The sequence below is a fragment of the Rhagoletis zephyria genome, unplaced genomic scaffold, assembly GCF_001687245.7.
Source record: "Rhagoletis zephyria isolate East Lansing unplaced genomic scaffold, Rhagoletis_zephyria_1.1 Rzeph_scaffold_00046, whole genome shotgun sequence".
NCBI lineage: Eukaryota > Metazoa > Arthropoda > Insecta > Diptera > Tephritidae > Rhagoletis > Rhagoletis zephyria.
Genome location: NW_016157130.1, coordinates 689,318 through 715,103, shown reverse-complemented (window position 1 = coordinate 715,103; position 25,786 = coordinate 689,318). Strand labels below are relative to the sequence as shown.

General features: G+C 34.9%; 2 protein-coding genes across 2 annotated transcripts in view; one reads left to right on the top strand and one right to left on the bottom strand.

Moving 5' to 3' along the window:
* LOC108367519 (protein sickie-like) overlaps window positions 1–25,786 on the bottom strand; it is a 305,357-nt gene that overhangs the window by 10,726 nt on the left and 268,845 nt on the right. The window contains exons 7-10 of the mRNA XM_017622151.1: window positions 18,155–18,864; window positions 17,138–17,282; window positions 14,227–14,592; window positions 14,032–14,058 (exon numbers count right to left, since the gene is read on the bottom strand). Coding sequence (XP_017477640.1) covers window positions 14,032–14,058; window positions 14,227–14,592; window positions 17,138–17,282; window positions 18,155–18,864 — 1,248 coding nt within the window. The remainder of the gene's footprint in view (window positions 1–14,031; window positions 14,059–14,226; window positions 14,593–17,137; window positions 17,283–18,154; window positions 18,865–25,786) is intronic.
* Cht8 (Chitinase 8) lies at window positions 3,031–5,774 on the top strand. Its single transcript, XM_017622228.1, has 4 exons — window positions 3,031–3,217; window positions 4,056–4,512; window positions 4,629–4,876; window positions 4,938–5,774. The coding sequence occupies exons 1-4, from the start codon at window positions 3,139–3,141 to the stop codon at window positions 5,651–5,653; spliced, it is 1,500 nt and encodes a 499-aa protein (XP_017477717.1). The 5' UTR covers window positions 3,031–3,138; the 3' UTR covers window positions 5,654–5,774.

The following is a 25,786-nucleotide window of genomic DNA, read 5'->3' as shown; positions in this document are numbered from 1 at the left end:
ACGGACGGGGTTCACACTTCATTTGTTTGATTTGTTTCAAATTTTTGGGGTAGATGAACAAACATTAATAATAAATAAGTATGAAATTTGAGCTTGATTAATACATTTTTAAAAAATTTACAGCGCAAAAATAAAAACAAATCGATTTATTAGTTTTCCAAATATCTCGAGAACGGGGTGAGAAAAAAATTATTGAAAAATTACATATACATACACACATTAAAATTCTAAATTTTTTTATCAAAAAATTTGTATGTGAAATATTTTTCAAGAAAAAATATTAAAAACTATTTCTTTTCATAAAGAGTTTTGATGTGTGTATGTGTGATTTTTGTAAAATTTTTTCCTCACCCCGTTCTCGAGATATTTGGAAAATCATTAAATCGATTTGTTTTTGTTTTTGTGCAGTTAAGTTTTCAAAAATTTATTAATCAAGCCCAAATTGCATATTTATTTATTATTTATGTTTATCCATCAACCCTAAAAATTTGAAACAAATCAAACTCATGAAGTGTGAACCCCGTCCATTTTGGTTTGGAACGCCCCATCTACATATGTATATATCGTCGCCTGGGTAAAATATTGTCGCAAGCGTCATACGTATGTGCGTAACATACGACAATCTTTTACCCAGGCGACGATATGCATATATGTTTCTGCTTAATATACGCAACGCAAAACGTAGCCCACTTATAGGATGCATGGAAAATCAAGCTATTTTTAAACACCACACAACCAACCATATTATAGCGGCGATCGCATAAACACACGCTAGCCTGTTTACACACAAATGCATTTCTAATGCCAGACGATTGCAAATTTCCGCTTGACGCCATTCATTTAACGTGTGGCGGAAGGCGGAAACTTGTATGGTGAAATTTGTAATGGTAGTGGTGGTAATACCTGTATCTACACATGTAGGAAAATGTTTCTAACATTAAATGTAGCCGCCTTCGATTCGCCAACACTTAGCGAGTGGTAAAACGAACGAAGTTAATGAGGTACAACCAAACTTGCCAACATGCAAACGCTCCTAGCCAACTTTGTTGTTGTTTTCAGATTAGAAATGGGCACGGGACTAAATATTCAATCCCGATTTCGTTCATTACCGAAACTCAAATTTTAAGAACCGAACCCGCCCACCCCGACGTCTTTCAGAATTGTACCGCGGTTCCCGTGGGTCCCGAAATCAATCGCTAAGAAAAATTCACGTCTCAAATTAATTTTAAATAATGAAAAAAAAATATTGTTTTCGTCTGAATAAAACATCAAAAAGAAGATTTTCTCGGGAGTGCCGGGAAAGGATATTGGTCCCGTCCCGCCCGCAAAATTTTTATGGACCTTCCCGGTACTGCCCATCTCGATATCCCGCGCTCATCTCTATTTCAGATACGAATTTTTCGTTAAACTAGCAGGGATGAATTCAAGGGAGCGGAGAAGTGGCGAATCGAGCAAATACTAGCAGTAGCCCCGAGCAATATATTAGTCGGCATGAATTGGTTGGAAAAGAAATTCAATATAAGATTGTTGCGGAAAAATTATGCATATTGAAAAAAAGGAGCCAAGGAATTGGGTGAACCAATTTCTTAAAGTCCAAGGTGAGTTACGACTCAAGATTCGTTGAGAAGATCTTAGCAACAGTTTCTGGACAACTAGTGGCTTTATAAAAGAAGAAACTTTACTTTTTCGATGCCCCCTCACACAGTCAAAAAATCCATTAAGAAAATCAGCAAATTACGCCATTAGTAAGACATTGCATACTCTGATCTCTCGTTCGGGGTCGATGTGTGGGCTCTAACAATTAAAATAAAGGATTCATATTTTACAGGCTTGTTCTTAACCTCATGAAACAATAGATATACAGTACCAGATTGACCGAACTTTGCCCGGAGTGCATATACTTTTTAAAGTTCTCAAGATTTGGATAGCTTTAAAAAAATATTTAGCAAAAAAAAAATGGATTTCGGTATCTTTCAAGTAAATTTCTTACTCCACAATTTAGGTGGCAACCCTATTCCGAAATACGCTGGAACGAATGGTACATATCTTGAGCGTATATGTACTGTGTATACATAAAAAATGCTGATTGAAATTAGCAAAATAAAAATTTGTATTACATAGAAGCGTAACAACCCTGACGGAAAATTTTTTCTAACTAAAGTTCTCAACAATACCTTTCATTTGATATCCATATTGCGACGTTTTAGATAAATTGTTTAGAATCGAAAATAGGTGGCAACCTTACATAACATTTTGTATATAGGGGAAGCATTGTTTAAGAACCTGCTCTTGGTACCCATGAATAGTAATATTTTACCTTTTTTTCTAAACAAAAAATTAAATAAACATGCGATTCAAAATAGGTGGGAGCCCTATTAAAAATATTTTTGGATGCGGTCCTTAAAATACCTTCCATTTGATACCCATATTATTATGTTTTAATTAATTTGTAACTAATTTCGAATAGGTGACAACCTTATATGAGTCTTCTCGGAGATAGTGCCTATTCAGATAACCTTAAAATCATAAATATTATCTGTGTACAAAATTTAATCGAAATTTTCGCCCCGCCCTAATACTATTTTTTAGCAAGCTTGGACTTTTGCTTTCCAATTTGAATGCAAGCAGTTCCCCCAGTACAGTAGAGAGAAAAATAGCCAAATACATTTAATAAGTTCTCTATTCGATGCATTAAACCTATGACGCATTTAACGTAAGTGACTATGTATATGCTTAAGTTTAATGCATCTGAAAGCCAAAGTAAAAAAAAAAAAACATTCCTTACGATGCTATACTATTGCAACTTTATCACAGAAATTCTTTTGTCATAATGCATCTGATTCCTTATCATTTTAAGAAAGAGAAAAAAATAATACCGATATTTATCTTATTTATGCCATATTTGCGAGTCATTGATGTTTCCTGCAAACAAGTAGATAAAAAACCAACTCAAGAGGGGAGTTTTTAGTAAACAACGCCAACTTTTCACAGAAGATCGAATGACTATAAATTAGACGAGAGCAGCTACTTTGCACTTAGTTGTTACTGAAGAAGTGTCAAAGGATATTGAAAGTGTTTAAGAAAAGAGAATCTTTAAAATTATTGTAGTAAAAAATTTCGACTATTTACAAAAGTGAAATGCTTTTTAAATTATTTGTGCTAATAGCACTTGGTGCGGTGTTGCAACAGAATGAATTCGCAAAGGCGGAAAATCGAAGTGAGTGATGTGTGAGGGAAAAGGAAACAATGCATAATATTTTTTAGAAAAACTTGAGTTACTCGCTGACAAAAAAAAAAGTGAAATTCTAACAACTTTCGAAAAACTTGGATTTATGGCTAAAGCTTAGAAGCTCAAGCTCAATAAAAATCACAATAAATATTTGTCATTATATCTGTTGCTTGAAAAAGCAAAGTTCCGTAAACATTCTTGAAGAAATAAATGTAGGAGCATTTTTTTTCTTGCTGCAACTGATTTAAGAAATTTTTATAGAAGAACAAATTTAAAAAGCGTTTGTTGCGTCAAACTTGATTATTTAGGGAAAAACTGGAATAGCTATTTTTATCGAAATCATTACTTATATTCTTATGCAGAATTTATCGATATAAATATCGATATTTTTATTAATAAATAATCGATATATTTATACTTATCGATATCGATTTTATATATGTATTAATATCTATCGATAATTTTGCTGATATATTTAACAATACAACTGTCAAAATATTTGTATCGATAAGTTGATTAAATATATCGATATTTCGACGCGTTTCATGAAATTTCGGATGTTATCGATAAAAAAAAAACAGATATTATGAAGATATGTTCCTTTCCAAAGTAAAAATTAAGGCAATATTGCAAAGTTCAATAGCAGTCGGACCCCAAGATGCAATTATCAAACCACCGGCGCGAGAGCTTTACTCATCAGTCAATAGCGTTGTAAAATCAATAATGAACTTGCTTACAAATTAAATCAATCGAACACTGATAAGCAATTGAAAAGATAAACAAATGTTAAAATGTTTCCTTACTGCATTCATATCTCTACTTACAGAACATGTCGTCTGCTATCATGGTACTTGGGCCACATATCGGCAATCAAGTGGCAAATTTGATGTGAACAACATTGACCCCTTCTTGTGTACACACCTGATGTATGCCTTCTTTGGCATTGAGGAGAATGGTGACATACGCATTATTGATCCCTACTTGGACTTAGAGGAGAATGGAGGACGTGGTAATATACGAAAGTTCAATGCACTCAAACTACAGAATCCAACTTTGAAGACGATGGCAGCGATAGGCGGTTGGAATGAGGGTTCGAAGAACTTCTCAATTGTAGCAAATGATCCCGAACGTAGACAAAGATTTGTGCGATCGGTGGTACATTTTATACAGCGACATGGTTTTGATGGCTTGGACTTGGATTGGGAATATCCAAATCAGCGACATAATTTGACTTTTGATGATAAAACCAACTACGTAACGCTGTTGCGCGAGTTGAGAGAGGGGTGAGTTGAAGAAAGGAAGCGAAAATTACAACGAGAAAGTGATATAAATGAAGAACAAATAAGAGGAAATAACTTTGGTTGTTGCTCTCAATTAATTTTTGTTATGAATTCTATAGCCTGGATCCCTTCCAATATCTGCTCAGTGCGGCCGTGGGCTCATCAGCGGATTCCGCTTCACGCTCATACGATATTCCTGAGGTTTCTAAGTACTTAGACATCATAAGTGTCATGGCATACGATCTGCATGGGCCTTGGGATCCCGTAACCGGTAACAATGCACCGCTGTACGAGGGACCCAACGATCTAACCGCGAAGAATAAGCAACTCAACTTAGAAGCCATAATCAAGTATTGGCTGGCACAAGGTAAGCACCCAAAGTACTCTCCTTTATTTAAAAACCCTCTTCACTACAACACTAATTTTAGGCGCACCGCGTGAGAAACTCGTCGTCGGCGTACCCTTCTATGGACGCTCCTACACTTTAGCGAACGCAGCAAACCACACTGTAGGTGCACCACATTTGGGTCGTGGCCTTGCCGGTCAATACTCCATCGAACCAGGCTCAATTGGCTACAATGAGCTTTGCGAACGAATGCGCACCGAGCCGTGGACTGTCGAGTGGGATGAGGCGCAAATGACACCTTATGCATATTTGGCACAACAGTGGGTGGCCTTCGAAAATCCACGCAGCATTAGCCTCAAAGCGCAATATGTGAAGGACAATAACTTGGCCGGTGTGATGTTGTGGTCATTGGAATCTGACGACTTTCGGGGCATTTGCAGCGGCGAGAAATATCCGCTGTTGCAAACTATCAATCGTGTACTCTTTGATGGTCGCACAGCGACAGGATTAACGCAATCCGTATTGAATTCGGTGGCGGAATCGATAAAGCGGCCGGAGGCGCCTGGTTATGTAGCGCCAACTGTGGTGGGTGGGGTGGATCAGCAGGGCATTGTGCCAAGGCCGCGTGGCAATGGTGAATGCGAAAATGTGGATAATGGTTATGTGCGTGCGGCAAAAGATTGTGGCAAGTTTTATTATTGCGAAAAGGGTGTGGCACACTCATTCACTTGTCCACAAAATTTGAAATTTGATTTGCTAACAACAAGCTGCAATTATCCGCAATTGGTGGAATGTTAGGCGATGGGAATTTATTGATGTGGATATTTATAGATTTGAAATTTTTTCTTAGAAACGAAAAAGTTATATTAGAAGTTAAAAATGCGGAGTGAATTAATAAAAGCGCTAAAACTCGCATACACAGACCTAAAATTTGTCATTTTCATTAGACAATGGAAATTTTCAGAAAAATTTGCACTAAAATATTTAAACTTATCTGCAAGCATATCTTTTTTCGAACTCGGTTTAGTGATTTATTTTTTTTGGCTAAGTTAGACCAATGATGTCTTTTGTTTCTTTTTATCACATTTCATTATGCCCCCAACCATCTTTCATTCAACACTCTGTATGTACTTTCCAGCGCTCCTATACATTCATAGACACTTTCTCCCACCGACACTTGCTGTTTTAAAATTAAACTAAAAATCTCATTGTACTCAACTTTTTCTACAAGCATTATTGCTTAACTGCACTTCATGTTCATACATATTTACATACAAAAAAAGGAAGCAAGTGTCAATATGTAAGTAGACCAGTCCAAGCAATTTTTCCACATAGTTTTGATTGTGTTAGCAGCTTTCTAACAACATTCTAGCAAACAGTAGCACACCGAGAGATATGAGCGCTAAGTGCATTGAGGGTATTCTTGCATGAAAACTCAAGCCCAGAAATCCTAGACATCAAGCTTTTTTGGAAGTTTTTTGGAAGACAAGTAAGCAAATCGTTAGTACGATTTAAAAATTTCCGCTTAGTTGTACCCTCCCGTCATTTGAATAGCGCACCATTTAAACCCTTAGTATTTACAGTTGCCCTTTTGTTTATTTAAAATCCATAAATTTTTTATAAAAATATAGCATATTCTACATGTAAATCCGATTTTCAAATTGTACACCAAATCAAAAACAAAAGTAAACAAAGGGGTTGCGCTATCCTAATGACCAGCAGTGAATGTGCTAATATTTTTTCTTACAGGGCATGAAATTCTAGTATACTAAAGCGCACGTTTCAAGTGGCTACAAAATACCGCTGATTTTTCCGATTGCTTTTCTGTCGACTGAGCTGGGCATTTTCTTCTATATAAAATTTTTGTCGAGCATAGTTTGTGTGGAAGAAAATGCATTACACTCTCAAAAAAAAAAAAAAAAAAAGTGAAAAGTCAACGGTATTTTGTAGCCACTTGAAACTAAAATTGCATGGACTACAAAGCTGCATACCCAAAATTGCTCTAAAAATATTATTACCCTATTCACTGCTGGACATTAGGATAGCGAACCGTTTTGATGACGTTCTTTTTTTTTTTAATTTGTATAACATATGAAAATCAGATTTACATGGTTTTTGTAATACTAAATAAACAAAAGGGCAACTGTAAATAAACACTAAGGATTATAAGGGTGCGATATTCAAATGACGAGGAGTGTATGTTTTCGTTGTTCGGACCAAGATCTTTCTGATCTGCAACCAGTTATCTCATTGCTGGCTTCGGCCATCAGGAATACTTTCAGAAATTGGATGCATATTTCAATCAGCAATGTTTGGGAGGCATAGAAGTGCTGCAGTTGAGCTAAATACGTGCGTGCTGCAAACTTAAGAGTGACGGACAAATTTTGAGTGTAATGGCTGACCATTTACACAACCTCTGTGGTAGGCTTATTTGACAACCCGAGGAGAGGCAACCTGCCTGGAACAGCCTGAGATTGAGCACAACTTTTTGTGATTCTGCCCCGACTTTGCAAAGCTTTGTTGTCTTAAATAAAAGTTCGATTTTTTCAGTATAAATTATAAAGAGTAGAAAATTAGTAATCTAACGAATGTTAATCAAAAGATGTAGTCTTTAATCCAATTTGAAATTAGGTAGATAACGGTAATTCCACAACCCCCTGCGACCCGTAAATTAATACCGTTTTCTTTTCTACAATGAAAACGCAAATTTTTTTTGGAAATGAAGACGTCATAAATTGCATTTTAAGACGAGTTTGTTTGCTTCAGAATTACTTTCATGCATGAATACCCACATTGCTTAGAGAAGTTGTGCGTGAGCACAAATTTGCATATTTCCCGTGTTTTGTGCATAGTGAAAGCGTTTATGTAAATTCTTTAGCGTATACAGAATGCTGAAGTAGATGTATGTAGAACTACATGCATACATAACGCACTCAGCGTAAACTTTCGACCGCAATGATATGAAGGGCTACTAAGGGCAAACATATCGCACACCTAGATCTAAAGTGAGCTAACTCAAAATTCATAGAGTGAAATTTAACTGCTTGTGGGTCGTAAAGATTCAAAACAATTAATACAAAAACAGGTATAAGATAAGTTTTTTAGTTAATGAATATAATCATGAGGAAAAAACATTTTCATTAATTGGATGTAAGTCATATGAATTGATTTATGCAAAAAATGGCCTAAATTTTTTTTGAGTTGATCGCACTTTAGATCTAGGTGTGCGATATGTACACATGTATGTCCATGAGTGTGCTACGCATTAAAAGAAAAGCGTCCTATCGTCAATTCTATGTAACTGAGTTTTTAAGATTATTTTAAGAATAGAGATTTTTTTTTGCTTTGTTTTATAATTTTTCGGAATATTTGTTCAAATGTAATTTCCGATAAAGTCGTTGATGAAAAACTTCGAAGAATGCGCAGGACCGCTCGCGATATGAATGAATTCATACATATTTTGTCAATAAAATATTGTTAACTTAAATTTTACGTATAAACTAATTAATATTTGAAAAAAAGCCAAAATATTTTTTTCAAAAGATCATTTATTAAAAAAAAATTATTTTAAAAGCTCTATGTAAATTGGGTACGAAAAAAATTTTAGAATTTTTGCGAATCAAATTTGCATGCTTTTGGGCAATTTATAAAATGTCCAACAAATCATCAGAAAAGTCATATGAATAAATAAATTTCCATAACGTCCGACGTCAACTGCTCGTGTGGATGGATATATTAAAATGATTCACAAGCACCATAACGCATACATACATACATCATATGGCAAATTTGCATACAGCTGCGCACACACTGCAAATGAGAACCAGTTGTGTACAAAATCGCCACGGCAAAATTGCCTGCATAACGCAACAGTACGTACATACAAACGCACTGAAACTTTAGGCAATCATTGACGAAACTTTTGTATGCATTCATTCGTTCAGATATTCAACAACTGTCCAGAAAATAGCTACATATTAGAGATGTGTGCGCGATATCGGGACCCGTGGGACCCACTTTTTTATGTTTATTAATACGACACGAACAGCAAATCAAATCCCAATAATCAGAAGATGCCAGATCTTTATTTTTTATAATAATTTAGAATTAATATGAAAGTAATGTGAATTTTTCAAGTGATAGATTTCGGGATCCGCGGTACAATTCGGAAAAACTTCGGGATGGCCGGGATTTTGATTTAGTCCTCTGCCCATCTCTACTACATACATATGTACAGCTGCTGGAGCATTCACTCAAATTTGTTTTTGTAAATATGCCGCATCTATCAAATTTAAATGTGGCTACGTGTATCGGTTCATCATACGCCCTGGCAACATGCTGACTGCTGTTATGGTGTAAGTAAGTGCGCTTTTGCTGCTGCTGAATTTCATATTTGCATGTGGAATATACATTGCCGCTTTGTTAATTTTGGACCAAAATTGGTAATTTTTTCCTTTCTTTACCGAATTTGGTAAATTTTTTTTGAACTTCATATGAGGAGAATTCTATGTAATGTATGTGGGGGTCGTCTAAATCTTTCAGGACTATCTTCAAACTTTTTTTTTTGATACTTTCGACTACTTGTATGTATGTACATTAGGGTGGTCCAAAAACAGTAAACTCGGAATTGTAATGCCCTCACCCCCTAGGATTGTTCTATATCGAAAAAAGTATACCCCTATTTTTTTTATTTTGAAATAAAAAAATATTTAGAGGTCGCTCAAAGCGCTCAAAGTTTTGTATGTATTTTTATATGGGGAAAAACAACTTCTCGTATAAATGGTATAGAATTCTTGAAAACCAATATTTTTCGATCGGAAAACTCGGGTTCTCTTTAGGAGACTTTCAGTAATAAGACCCAATTGTTTATTTAACCATTTTTTAATACTAAGGATTTTTATTGGTCCCCCCATTGAATTTTTCGGGGTTTTTGGCGGACCCATAAATTAAAGTTACGATGAAAAAATGGTTAAATAAAAATTTGAGTATTATTATTGGGAATCTGCTGCAGACAAATTGAGTTCTCTCATAGAAAAATATTGATTTTTAAGAATTCTATACCATTTCTACGAAAAGTTGTTTTTTCCCCATACAAAATACATGGAAAACATTAGGCGCTTTGAGCGACCTCTAAATATTTTTTAATTTTTGAAATAAAAAAATTGGAATAAATTTTTTTCGGTATAGAACAATCCTAGGGCGTGAGAGCATAAAAATTCCGACTTTACTTTTCCCACGTGTATTTTTGGACCGCCCTAATGTACATACATATATTGGCCACAACTGGACAAATGTAGGTTTTGGTTTTCGGAACTGCACGAGATTTTTTGGAGCACTTTAGGAACATTCGGAATTACTTTTCGACATTTCGTGTTCAATTAGGGAACTTTGGGAAATTTTTATGACTACGAGTGTTATTTCGAACTTATTTTTGAGGATTTTCTAGACTTTTTGAACATTCTGAAGTCTATCGAGAACTGCTGTATAATTTTTATAAAAAAAGGCAACGATTATCCGTTTCCCATTATGCGGTCGCCCCACGGCAGGCAATGGCAAACCTCCGAGTGTATGTATTTCTGCCATAGAAAACAGCTCCTCATAAAAAATACAATCGTCGTTCGGAGTCGGCGTAGCAACGTATGTAGGTCCCTTCCCTTTGTGTGACAACATCATGACGCACGCCACAAACCGTAGGAGAAGTTCGGCCAAACACCAACTTGTGTAAGCGCCAATCTTTTATTATTATACATATATTGGTTACAACTGGACAAATGTTGATCTTCAAGTGCTCCAGCGTTCGAGGTTTATTCGCTTAAATACGGTCATCCGAGTAGCCTCATAAAACAGTCCAACGAAGTCAAGTCAGATGATCTCGCTGGCCAAGTGACATTCCCTCTACGGGAAATAATGCGCCTGATAATTCTGTGTTGAAAAAAATTTTGTGGCAACACTGTACGGAATGCTATTAGTGTCAGTACATCAGACACATATCAAACACCCTATTTGTAGACGTTTAAGTATTACAGATATTTATGAAAAAAAATAAAAATATTTCTCATCCGACAGTCGCATAATTTTTCCTGCACGGCTACTAATTTTCTGCTGTCATTGCGCTTCTTTTCATTCATTTCTCAGCGCCAACGCTCACGTACAAACATACTTAATATCCATACATATGCTCGCCCGTGTACAGCTTTACCGACACACGCGTTTGCACTTCCTTCATTTATCCTTCATTCATTCTTTTATTAGCCACTAACTAACTGCAACATTTTTTCTTCAACTTTTTTCTGCTCTGTTTTGTTGGTTGCTGTGGCAATTTTCGTTGAAATTATTATAACTATAATACATACATATACACACTTATATTTATCATCTCATTTTCCACTTTACAATTTATTTGCTTGGCATTCATTGGCTAACGAGTTTCATGATGCTTAATTTCAGTAAAAATAAATAGCTGTTGGCAATTCAGTGGTGGGTGGCGCATGTGCGGAGTTGAATGCATCTGAGTAAATTAAGTATGCAAACTTATTGTATTTAAATTAAGTTATTAATGATATCACGATGGTAAATGCAAATAGCTTTTAAGAACAAAAATCAAAAGTTTAGTGAACTGCCCACCGAAGCTGTTGCTGGAAAATTTAATATTTACTACATATCGTCACCTGAAATGAAAAAGACGTAACATCATCGTAACTGAAAAGTCGTGGCTAAAATTTTTTTATTTTTTTTCATTAGATGACAACTCCAACGTAATTCGATGAAATTCATCATATCAATCAAAAACTGAATTTTGAATTTTTTATTAGTTACGTCTTTTTGTATTTCAGGTGACGATATAAAGATTTAGTAAAATGGAAGAGGTATCAAAAAATTATACAGCTATGACCCTGTCACAAGATATGTATGTGTAAGAAATATAATGTTTACAGGTACCGATCCCTCACTATTTTTGGAATTTGTCAGAGATTCGTAATGGAGATGTTTAGTAACTTTCTTCCAGATTTCAAGTTTCAAGATTTTTCGGTATTTTCTTGGAGTTAATGATGTTTCCGGGAGGTTTCGGGGCTTCTCTGAATTTTTCCGACACTTCTCGAGGTTTGGTTTGTAATAACTCCGGGAATTTCTGCGATTATTCGTGTACTTGGAAATTTTATCTGAAAATTTCTGAAAGTTTTCAGGTTCAGTGGTACATTTACATGATCATTTTAAATATCACTTTCTTGTTTTAAAAAATTTCACACACTTTTTTTCAAAATAAAAAAAAATTCTGATTTGAAAAAGTTTGAAATAGTATGTACCCAAATTCCACATACACTGCCGGCAAAAAGTATTGGCACACCTGCTTTTTTACAATGTATTCAAAAATTTTTATTGTAATACTTTTCCGACATTTTTTATATAAAAATATGGTTCATTCTACAACAACAAAAAAATAAAATATAATTTCTAAACTTAGTGCAAAATTTCCGAAAAATTCAGCAAATTTCCATGCAAATTTTAAACTTTTTAATCAGATTTTTTTGATTTTTTTTTGAGTATGTATACAGATTTGTAGCCCAATCAATAATGTATAGTAATCGAAAAAATGCATTGCATGCACTTGCATTTTTTATACTAGAATTCAATGGGGTACAAAACTGCATACTCAAGAAAAATCGAAAAAAATGTAATTAAAAAGTTGAAAATTTGTATGAAAATTCATTGAATTTTCGCGAGTTTTACGCAAATCCTAGAAATTATATTTTCGTGGTTTTGTTGTAGAATGAACCATATTTTTATAAAAATTTAGCGGAAAAATATTGAATAGAAATTGGTGCATATATTGCTGTGCCAATACTTTTTTCCAGCAGTGTACTTACAAATGCCATATTTTTTTTGTCTCTGATTAATAAGTAACCTTACTTGATTCTGTAGACAATTAGACCAGCAGACAATTATTAGATAGTAAATTTTTAAATTTTCGAGGCTTTAAAATGCATAAAACAAAGTGGTATAATCGAGAGCGTGGCACTAGCTATCCCAGCCGAAATATTGAAGTGGAGCTGGTGCAGCCCAGCTAACTTGAAGAAATTGCGTCGACAAGACATACAGAGGAACATGCTAGCTTATTTCACCCCCGGCGTAAGATGAAAAAAAAAAAAAAAGCTGTTACACACGTCAAACATATTTTGGTATCAGGAATGCCAAGGCTGAATCCGCCAAATGCAAAAAAAAAAAGTCAAAAATTTTTAATGGTACTCCCCCAAACGGTTTATTGATTAAGCCATTCTCCTTTCTCCTACAAAGTTCGAATTTCACCAAAATTGGTGAATTCTCCCCCTAGTTGGCATCCCTGTATGGTGTGTAAATCACAGTAAGTAGACCATTTGCAAAGATAGGATAAGATTACAGCATAAAGTGATTCAGGTTGCATATAAAACGACGCGATTCAAGGGTACAGCTGACAACTCTGGTCCACTTAATCGACACTCTGTGCCAGACCACAGAAATGTATAACCCTGCTGAAGGGGAAAATGCGCTAGAAGTATCTGCATAGGAGTTAGTTAGGAAAAAATCTATGAAAAAAACGAGATGCTTGGAAGGACATGGAATTTGCTGATCGCCTTTCTAAAAGTGAATGGAAAAAAATTCTCAGGTCGGGGCAAATCAATTTTGGAACAAAAGAAATAAAGCAAATTAAAAAATAAACCTATGTATTGTACATATGTGTTTGAAAAAATCCTGATGGTAGAAAGTACTTCGTAAATAAATTAGCTAGGATCCCTATTGGAACGCGCACTCGCTTCAAAATATATTTTCAAAGGTCTGCTGAGAACTATAGATGGTAATGTAACTCACTTAGGAATACAAAAAGTACGAACAGCTAACAAAAAAGTTAAATGAACCAAATCCAAAGCAAATATAATAAACTATATTACATCAATAAGAATATCTAAGTAGTGTAGTATTGTAGTAAGAGTAGTGAACACAACGATATATAACTGCATTTATGAGATGATACATTTTGAAGCGCAAGAAAAGATTATTTAGCAGAAAGTAAAATTTTTTGTTTTAGAAATTCAACGCAATTATTTCAAAACTCAAATGTATGCAAGCATATTAAATCTTAATTTTATAAAAAGCTTAAGCGGAACACCAAAAAAGCGCACTAAAACGAATTTATTTTTCACCTTGGATATGTCCTTTCTTTCAAGTAGCTTTAGAGGAGTTAAAAAAGTTAGAAATTATAAAACGGTGGCATCAAAAATTTTCAAAATGGTAAAGCAAGCAATTTTTGTTTTTTTTTTTTTTTTTTAACGAGATTAAAAACGAAAAAATTTAAAGCATAAATTCACTTATGTAAATAAAATCTTCAGTTCACTCACCTTATGCTATTGCTCCGATTCAGTCGTGGACTTTGCACATACGGCGACTCACTGCCCGCACCGCCCATGCCTGCAGCGCCACCGCCTCCTCCCTGTGGCATTACACTCGCCGCCGCTGCTGCTGCCGCTGCGGCTGCTACTGCTGCGGCAGCATTACGATGTTGCAACATTTTGTGACTATGGCGTGTCATTGCCGGTGAACCAATTTGCATATTCTCCAGTGAATCGCCCTCAGAGAGACGACTGCCAGCGGTATTGCTATGCTTTAGCCACATGGCATATGTGCTGTATTCGGGCTTTACCTCGGCATAGGTTTGCGTGTCCGACAATGAGCCATCGATCAATTTGCCAGGACGATTGGATATTCTGAAAGGCGAATGGGAAATACATATTTCATGTGCACAGAACTATTTTTTGCTTGCATTAATGCTTTATAAAAAGTGTAGCTGTGGATAATTCATGGAGTTATCGTAATAAATTAGTAAAATAATCGCAATAAATGTCTACAATTAGTGGTGTTTAACGGCAATTAGTTAGCCGCATATGTTGATATAGGGTGTATCAAATTATACAACTTTTCTTTAAAGGACAAGCTTGCACATACAGTGACAGTCACTTGAATAGCGCCGCCTTTTGATCCTCAGTATTGAGAACTTTCCTTTTGCTTATTTAATTTTCATTAATTTTAAATAAAAAGAACAGAGCATATTATAAGTATAATCCGATGCTCAAATTTTATACAAAAGTTATAAAACCTACTGCAAATTTGTTTTTCAAAATTTCAAACAAAAAAAATATTAGAATTTTGAGTTTTATAACCCGTAATTTTTAGTATAAAAGATGCAAGTTGAAAACAATCGCGTTGATTTTGAAAATTATTATAAATCTTGTATGAAGCTTGAAAATTGGATTTACAAATATGCTACATATTTATAAAAAATCAATGAATATTAAATAAACAAAAGAAAAACCTGTGGCCTGTTTTTTGTTTATTTTACTTAGATTAGTTTTGTTTACTTAAGTTCTCATTGTATTATTTTTTAATTTAATTTAGTCTCCTTACACTATTTTTCGCTATGAATTCAATAATTTTGAGACACCCTATAGTGAACCTGACTCGCGTCAGACATTAAGCATAATTAGCCAGTGGTGCAAAAACACATTAGCGGTTAGCATGGTTGCAGCACATTTATGCTTTTGCTAAACATTAATTTTAATATTTATTTTTAAATTTTATTTATCTTAAAATTTTGTTGGCGCACATTCCGTTGACGATAAATTTAATTTTGCTGCATAGAAAATTTTGCTCGGCATTTTATGTCTGTTTCTCTTTTGATGCATCATTGTGCTGGATTTTGTTGGAAAACAAAAATTAAATACATTTATTTTGAGCAAAGAAAACCACAATATTTGTAGTAATATAGTATGTGTGCACATTAGGGTGGGCCAAATTATTCGGACAAAAGTTTTTGCACAAATCGTATGGTATTTTCGGTTTCTATAGATAATTCTAGGAGAAAATGTAGAATAAACTATAAGTCAGAGATGAGTTTCTAGCACGCGCATTTAAAAAAAAATCTCTTCACTTTTTACTTTTAATTAATTTTTTAAGTTTAAAATTCACAAAATGGATATATTTATGTACTTTTTATACATGGTTTAATTTTGTTTATGCGCATACACTCAAATATTATAATTTTACATTACAGTGTTTAATTTGTTTCATCAGTTGCAGAACAAAACTACCCGCACTGACAGCTAACAGAATTTTAAACAAAAAAATCGGAAAGGATGAACATTTGTGCTAATGAATAAATAAACAAATAAAGCAAATGCAGGAAACTAAAATGCAGACATTTTATATACAAAAGTTAAAAAAAAAGTAAAAAAAATAATATATCGTGAAAAGGTATTTTTTTCAAAAATGCACAGGCTCGAAACTCATTTCCGACCCATTGGTTTCTTCTACACTTTCTCTTCGAATTATTTGGAGAAGCAGAAAATACAATACGATTTAGTAAAAAAATGGCCTACCCTAATGTACAAGCATAAAATAACTATTATTTCGGACTCATGTGTGCCGCAATGCAGTAATTATGTGGGCAATGAATTTGTGAGAGATATCAAAGGCTATCCAGCCACCTCACAAATTTTGATTATTATTTGGCTAATTAATAGTAAAGTTTATGATTGGATTTGAGGTAGAGGAAAATGAATGGGCCTCTAAGGATACTAGCGATAATAATTCCTATTATATTCTGGATTAGAGAGATTATTTAGCGTTTTTGCTGCGCTTGTTAGGGAAAATTGCCTCTTTACATATACACAGTACACCGTATCACCTTACAAGCAAACAAAAAAAGTTCAGCGTACACCTTTTATTTAAAATAATTTTATAAGACAATTTCGAAAAAAATATTCTACTGGAATAATACAAATACTTTCTAAGCAAAAGTTCAATGATTATTGGACAGCTGTAATATACTCACATTAGGATGGTACGTTAGGGTGAAAGGAACTGAGATCTGGTTGGTAAACTAGAACGGGGTAAAAAGGCAAAAAAAGTCCAAATTTCCTTCGAATCGAAATACTTCCTTAGCAAAAGTTTAATGGTTTTCGACGAGCTTTAATTTACTGGCATTGGGGTGGTAGGAACTGGGATCTGGTGGGTAAGTACTTGGAATTGCCTGACAAAAATACTTTAGATGAAAGGATGTACGGCGAACTTTTTTCCTGGTACGATCTAATATACAGATACATATAGGTATAGATAACTTTTCAAAGAATTTTTCGTTACGAAATTGAAAAATTTTTAACTTCAGTTAAGATGTGAGTTAAGTTCTCAAAATGTTTACTTACTACTAGAATTGATGATAGAATGTGTGGAAAACAGATACCAATTAGCTCTTACCTATGCTGAAATAGATGCAAATCCGTGCCCGGTTTCGGTAAACTATGAGAACCAGTAGCTAGACGTTCACGTATCGATTGGCTTAACTGGGTAGCGCCGGGACCAGTCAAAGAAAAGCTGCGATGCTGAGCGCTGGGAGGAGCTTCTGGAAAATTTAAAGTTTTTTTATTATTAAAGTGTAGGTAAAACTATAAATAAATGACTGTTAAGTAAGAAAGAAGTTAATTCTAAATTCGACAAAAAAATAACATATGAAAGAAGAAATATCTTATTTCTAAATACAAAATTGAATCTGTGGGCTCAACAACGATACAAGTCCAATATCAGTCTTTTGTTATTAAAATCAAAAACCGCACAAGTCACGCACATACACCGCTTTTCTACTCATTTCACGAGTTCAATCAGCTGTGCTACGTGGACGGCTAAGTATCTAGTATGGTGACATGCGAGAGAAAATACGTACATGTCCGTGATTTGAACGGGTTTTGATCTTAACAAAAAAAATTATTTTGGACTTGAACGGTTGTCCAGCACACCGATTCAATTAGTGAATAGTAACGCGTAAAATTTCGCTAAGTTACAAAAAACAATCTAAAACTATCTCACATGCGAAAATGCATATCGGACCTTTATATGAAAAATTCTAATAATTTTTTTTCAGTGTGGTTTTGGTAGGCTACCATGAGGAAATTTATAAATTATAAAATAAAAAAAAATGTAAGCAATTTTTTAAGTCTAATAAATTCGGCTCAAAAAGCTTTAAACTATATTTGAACACCCAAATTCATAAAAATAAAGAAGATTTTAAGTGCTTTATATATCGAAAATTTGCATCGAAATGTCCTTTATAAAGTTTTTAATCTAATTTTTTTATTAGTAAGGTCAAACATTTTTATTATTTTTCTAAATCATTAACCGGGTTTTTGTGTATTAAGATAACGACATTTATGAACTTCTTCGTATTCCTTATTTAAACGAAATATAAAAAAAAAAAACATTATTTCGTACTCAACTCACTTGACATATCGTTGGGCAGCGTTTGCGTACCGCCCGACACCTTCCGTCCGCCAGCACCACCACCACCACCACCAGAGGAGGCAGTGCGTGGCACCGCTGATACATGCGCTGTACGACCCATGCCACCGCACATGCCACCCGGCGAACCGGCAGCACCACCACAACCACCATTTGCTAGACCACCACCGCCGGCACCCATCATTGCTGCGCCCATCATTGCTATATTTTGTTGCTCTGCCGTTGCAGTAGCACTGCCATTGGCACGCTTGACATAGCCAAAACTGGGCGGTACACCCTTTGTCCGACCGGACGGTGAACCCTGCTTGGAAGAGCTGCCACTACCGCCGCCCATGCTGCGCCTTGAAGGCGATGACTTTTCAGATTTCTCGCCTTTGTTATGGCCATGGCCATTTAGTGGCTCCGGCATTTTCGTCCAGTTATCACGCCCATTACGTGAATTCGAGCGATGTACGCCCACAACGCCGGCATTGGAATGGTGCGCATGTTGCGAATGCTGATGTGTGTGATGTTGTGGGCTGGCATTGGCGCTGGTATTGCCAGAGCCGCCGCCGCCGCCGCCGCCGCCAGCACCGCCGCCACTGGCGCTGTCCATTTTTGGATTTGAGCCACCGCTCGAGCTGGCCTGTGAGGCAGCAGATGAAGGTGGTGCGGTGCCGATGCTATCGAGACTGCCACGGCTGTTACGAATGCTGAAAAGAGGCAGAAAGGGAGAAAGAAAATTAAAAATTCGTATTGACTATCGAGTTTCACAAACAAAAAATTGCATTTATGTAATTAAAAAAATATTTGCACATAAACTTCCAAGCAGGGCTTGACAATAAATGAACCTATTCATGAAATTCGATTTAATTAATCTCAAAAAATAAAAATAAATTTGCTAAAACTTTTGCATTTGCTTAATTTTTCCCTGCATTCAATTCAAAGCATTTCAAACTTCTTATCAGCGCATTTTCAATTCCCATCACACAACTACTTTGCCATTTTTCTATTTATTCAAAGAGCACAGAGTTGGCTGATTCATTGTACAAGCAAATATTTGCATTTATATGAGTTTATATGCTTGCAAAAAGAATCACATACACTACACATAAGTACATATTTTAAGTATTTACTCAGAGGTCAAAAGCTGCAGCCAGTGTTGTTGACACTGCACTGCCTCGCATTGCATTCGCGAATTGTTGTAAGCAAGCAAACAACAGCTGCAACAGCGGCAAACAAAGGAAGTCAAATACCCCAGCTGGTACGTCTGTCCGTTCGTGCGATCGTAGCGTTCCCACCGCTTGCATGGCGCCCTTATATACATATGTACATACATACATACATACATAGTATGGGATATGCCTTATTTATTTTTGTTTTTGTAAAATTTTCATTTGGCGAATATGCCTAGTGGCACAGTTTAAAACATTTGCATTTGTTATTGTTGTCATGGCAACACAACTGCCTACAATGTGTTAAGTATCGATTTAATTTTTTTTCGCGAACTGCAGAAAAAGGAAAAAAAACTATGTACATACCCTGCAGGGAGTGACGTTAGCTTATACCTAACTTTAGTCTGTTTACGCGAACACTAGTGCTAACTATTAACTGTGTATTTTGTTCGAAAAAAGCTAACTACTTTTGTGGGGCGATGGCCGCAAAAAAGTCAGACCTGGATACCTCTGCATTACATGTCAACTAACTTGTAACTAACTACTTTTGGACATAAAATATCAATAAGAAAAACAAAATATTTTTTTGTTTTTTTACTTTTTTATTTACTTTATTTTATTACATTTCATATTTGTTTACATATTCTGCTCTGGGTGGCCCCATATTCGAACACCGTCAGACATAACTTCAAAATGATAGTATAAAATTTCGATCTTCCTTTTATTTGTCCTGAATATGAAAAAGAATCTGCGAAGTTCCGGAAAAAAGTGTATTGAAAGTAATTTTTGTATGAGGATATTTAATAGAAACTTGTAAAGAAAACCAACTCCCGATTGCGTCTGCATGACTCCTGCACGACTTTACAATTCACTTTAAGTTGGTTTTGTCATAGCTAATTAAAAGTGAGGTATTAATCGAAATCTCGCCAAAAAGCTAACTATAAGTTGGTTAGTTTTAACAATTGATAATTTTTCACTGCAGGGTATGTACAGTATGTTGGGAAAATTTAAAATAAAAATATTTTTTCAATGGTATAGAATGAGTTCGTTGGAAATAATTGGACACTACTTTTCATTACCTTCTGTATTAGGGTTACTCTAATTTTTAAAAACTAAGTTGATATATAGGCACCAAATAAATTTGTCTACATCTGCTGTGAGGAAAGTTTAGTGGTAGGTACGAAAGCTTGAACTTGAGATCTACTTATATCTATATTTAACATCGAGGCTTGAATCAGAGATTTCACCGCCCTATCCTTCTTTGAGAAGGGGCCCAGTGGATTCTAGCACCGACGTGCAATGATCAGGGACCGAAATTAACCGTTAAATATCAATTGCGTTTTTATGACCGATTTAAATCGTTTATGACCTATAAAATTAAATATGAAAATAACGGTAATATAATTATCGAAAGAATTAAAACCATAAAATAAATTGACCGAAAAAATTAAAATCCAATTTTAACAGTTAAATTATGATTTATTCTATAAAGACCATAACTGTTATGGTCCCTGACAGTGATAGATCCTGGCCGGATAAAATTCAAGTTTATAGAATAATTTGAGCCTTCGTGACTTGTGCTAGTAAACCAACTTCAGGGACATCAAATCTCGCATCCGCCTTTCTACAACAGTACAAGCAGGGTTGCCATTTTGATAAATTGTTACTAAAATTGGTAGAAAAAATTTAGGCTGGCAAAAGGGTAAATTTTTTTATATTTTGGTATATTTTTTTTAAGTATTTTGTTTGAAAAATAAATATAAATTTTCGTTCCCGCTTTATTTTTCGTAGCTGTCTTTATATTATAAATTTCTTTCCAAAAGTGTAGTATACTTTATTGCATTAAGTTTCGAAAGCTTTAAGGCACACTTTTCATATAAACACAGATGTATGCATAGCGAGAAAAAGCTTATTTTACTAGAATCGTTGGGAGCTTTTGATTGCCTAAATATTTTAAAGGAATCTTTAAATAAGAAGAAAAAATGTGCACGATTGTTCGCAAAAAAAAGCCAACGCCAGTTTTTATAAATGGCAATTGTTAAATGCGAAAAAAGCCTTCGGGAAATATTAGCTGGACATACCCAAAAAAGTTCTTAAAATTCAGAGTAAAAAGTTCAAAATTTAGACGAAAAATTTTTCATTTATTTTATTTTTATTCCTTGATTTTTAAGGGTTTACTTAAAGCGCAACCATATTCTTATACAACAAAAAGTTCCTTGATACAAATTTTTATTTTTTATTGAAATAACTAAAAAATAGAACAAAAGAAGTTATTGGTAGATATTTTCCAGATTTGGTAGTTTTTTTTCAAGTGGTAAGTATTTTTTCTCGTCAGTGGCAACCCTGAGTACAATGTCACTTTCGCTCACCTTACGCTTATACCCTCATAGGATAGCCTGTTGTTTAGGATAGACTTTATAAGAGATCGTTCGCGGAATACCGCTGCTGGTAGGACCATATCAATACTGGTCTTATTTCGGAACTGTAATACGCCTCTCATGATGGGTCGGTTCATAAATTCTTAGTTGAACAAAAGTAACAAAGTTCACCTAGAAGTAAAAGTTTATTAAAAATCCCTCTCTAATATGACTCCTAACGCGGACTCATATTGGCGTGCTATTTTCTGACTATTTTTTTGAGGTCACAATGAGGGTTACAACTCAGAATATTGAGACCTTTCTGAGGAAAGAGGAAGCGCTTGCCAATTTTTTTCGATTCCAAATTCGTTTCTTAGGTCAATACATTACCACAAGAATAAATTGCTGGGTATCTCATGCGCAAGTAGTTTTGTTGAGTACCATGCTCATAGAAATATTCTAAGGCAAACATGTTGTGCTCATATTGGCAGCTCTACGAACGCTGTGCATCACGCTCTAGAGAAGTAGAAACACCGAAATAGGGAAGCACTGCCACGCCGATGGATAGCTAAAGATGATTATTAAAAATGGCTGAATAAGCTAAAAGTATTTCAGTAAGCGTAGATGACGGTAATGTCTTAAACTATGGGCGTATACTTTAAAAAAATATAGGGGCATAGTCATCTTTGAAATAAAGGCGGATATACCCAGTAAGCTTTTGGGTTGGCGATCAAGTCGAGCTCCAATAAAAATTCTAAGGTTCAAGTATACCTCAAATGGAGAACCAAAAGCTTGGATATCATTTTGAATTAAATCTTTATTCAACTTTTAGTCAAGTCTGGGGAAAAATGTTGGAGAAAAAAGTTTTATATCCACTTGAGAATCAAGAATTGCTCAAAGATTGGAAAAATGTTTGCTTTCCGCATATACGGTAAAATTAGTTGCAGCTTTTTGACATAATTTTCAATCGAAATTTCAAAAAAGCTGCAACTAACTCTAGCGTCGACTTTACTTGCGGCTATGATTATGCCCATAGTGACGAAGTTCTATTCAAGTACGAACACCCCTACGAGTACTATTTTTAGCTCACTACTCTTTTTTTCTCAGTTTTTATTTTTATTCGTATTGCTTAATTGGTAGATATCAACAGGCCAAAAAATTGTATGCCTTGCAAACATTTTCCTCTGTCATAGTTGACATATTTATGGGTGTATTAAATATAATTTATTATCATACTATACGCTTGATGGCATATTTGTACTTTGCTAGCTGGAGCATTGAACTCTTGACTTATAATATTAAAGAGAGCTATTTGTACAAACACTTTGACCATTCTAACGAGTTTATGCAAAATATAACTGTGCAAAAAAGCTCTCTACACGGAATATATTTATTCTTATCCTCCGCTTGTAAATAAGGGCAACACCTGATTTTAATTAAACAACTTTTTAAGTTCAGTACCGAATTCGAAATTGCTAGTGCGGAATTGCTTTAATGGAAATTACTTAAAATCTGAAATTCTCCAAAAGATGTCCTTGTACCAAATTAAGTTTCTTCTTATTCCGTTTGCTTGTATTATTTTCAGTATAGATGAGCATATCAAATAATGAATTATACTTATTTACTTCATAACCCTTTGCAACTGCATTTGCGTTGATAATAGCGAAAATTTCATTTCAATTGAACAACTCAAATAAGAACAAAACATTCACTCAGTACAATCAGAGCGCTGAATTCAAAGGATATGCAGTTATGCAAATGGTAACAGCTTACACACAGCCATTGCAACAAAACTAACAAAATATTAGCAGCGATGGCTGAAAATCAAGGGAATATGGAAATCGTTTAATAATGAAATTTCGCAAACATACATACATATGTATGTATACTTAGAAGCAAAAATATTCGAAAAAGAAAGAGAAACGACAAACGATCGATAAAATTATAGAAAAATTAGCAAAAAATCGAAAGATGGAAGAAGAAGATAGAGAAGCTCATTGATGTTTGAAGGACCAAGAAGTTTGGCAGACTGGAGCGTTATGTCTGCTAGTAGCTGACGAGCAATTAAGTGTTGTGCAGTCAGTGAAGCGCTGACTATGACTAGACTGATGGGAGAGCAAGTGCAGGGAAACGGATGCTATGGATGCCATCATGACGAACACACAAATATCAAAACTAAAAGTGCTTTGTGAATGTAAAATTGTATGCATATAGAAAAGCGCATTTGTGTGCAATCATGCAGCAATGCTTTGAATGGTTTCAAAATATCAGAAGTGTTGCGGCAACTGCAGAATTTCGGGCGACTGCAATAAATTTGTGGTTATCCACGAGAATGCAGCTACACAAAATATACGGTGACAGCGGAGAGCAGAGCAGTAAGAGGCAAACATCATGGTTGACTGGAATGAATGCAAAGGCATTTTACAATTAGGATTGATAAGCAGAACTGTGGTGCTCAGTGGTTCATTTGAATATCCATGATTGAATAGATAAATGAAGGAGGTAAGAGATAATTTTTTAGCTAAGCGGGGAAGAAGAAAAGTATTTAAAATGTTCACAATTATTTAAATCTGCTGTACGCTGGATTTTAGTGCAAAATTTTCCTCTAAAAATAAATTTAGACAACCAAAGCTTTAATAATATTTAATATGGCGCCTAAAAATATGCAACGATGTTCGGTTAAGCATCTAAAGTAGGTTTGACTAGGGAAGGTATCACAATTGCCCATAGACTGACTATTAAACCAACTTTTTAAGCTTTTTCTTAGCACTTCTTCATCTCTGAGCTTCTTACGCCGCAATAACATAATTTTCACTCGTTCATATAATATAATGAATAATTAAGCCGCAAAAAATTGTATGCCTTTAGTTGCTGTCAACAGCGAGGCCAACACCATTTATACCAGCAACAATCACACCCATCAACAACAACTCCCATTGCACACCTAAGTTCCTTAGTAATTCACACAGAGTAGCAGCACACCTTACCGCACAACAACAAAGCATAAATAATATGCATGCATATACTTAGGGTTAATTGAGCGTGATATATGATTTTGCCGCAGACACAGTAAAGCGCTGAAGCGTTAAGTAGGAAAAGGGGAACTGGGAATAAAAAATATAACAGACTTACATGCAATGTAAAAGAGAAGCCGCTTACGGTTGGGCAAATATTTGTTGTGGAAAAATTAGTTTAGTAAAATGTATACAGGTGAGTGAAAAAGTAGCACAAATATCATATTATTGCCATAGGCTTAGGTGCGTAGCAACATAACATAGTAATACATACATACATATATACATAGAAAAGGAGCTGGACGGCGTGGGCGTATAAAAGAGAAGACATTAATATTTGAGGCGCATTCTGAAGGCGCGAATATTTAGCTCGATTTAATGCGATTATAAGAATGAGGAGCAGCAACAGACAACAGGGCGATTTGCGTGTGTTTTTATGTTAAGCAGCCTGAAAGTAGGCAATCTTTTAAGATATGTATGTGTGTTTGTTTATAGGAATTTAGAAGAAAATTTAGGGCAAAATAATTACAATGGCATACTTTGATTGCATAAAAAGTCTTAAAAGTATGTTCAGACAGGCAGTTAATCTAGCGAAGCTTTCTCGATTAAGCCGCTAATTGAGCTCGATTTACCATATGCAATTTCCATTCTTAATTACTCGATTAGTGCTTAATTGAGTGCTAATTGATGGCATTTTTTCATGCAACTCTGTTGGGTATGTTTAATTTTGACTTTGAGGTATGTTTATTGGACATATAGAAATCAGCTGTGACGCACATGGCTATAAAAATAAAGAATATCTTCTAGCAGCTCGAGGCAAAATCTATTTTTTAGAAAAGATGAATCACTTCCGTCCGAGGCCTTCGATCTGGCGTTTTAAAAATAAATATTCTCTGTTTGTCTGGCGCAATAAACTACAGTTACTTTGTGAAAATTTAATTACAGTTACTTTGCTTTCACCGCCCTTTTGTATCATTTGTATACGTTTTCACAAAAAAGAGAGACAATGGGGCAAGTTACCACAATGTACTTTTATATTAAAGAGGGATACGTTTGTATCAGCTTCTCCATCACTGTAGCAAATTGCTA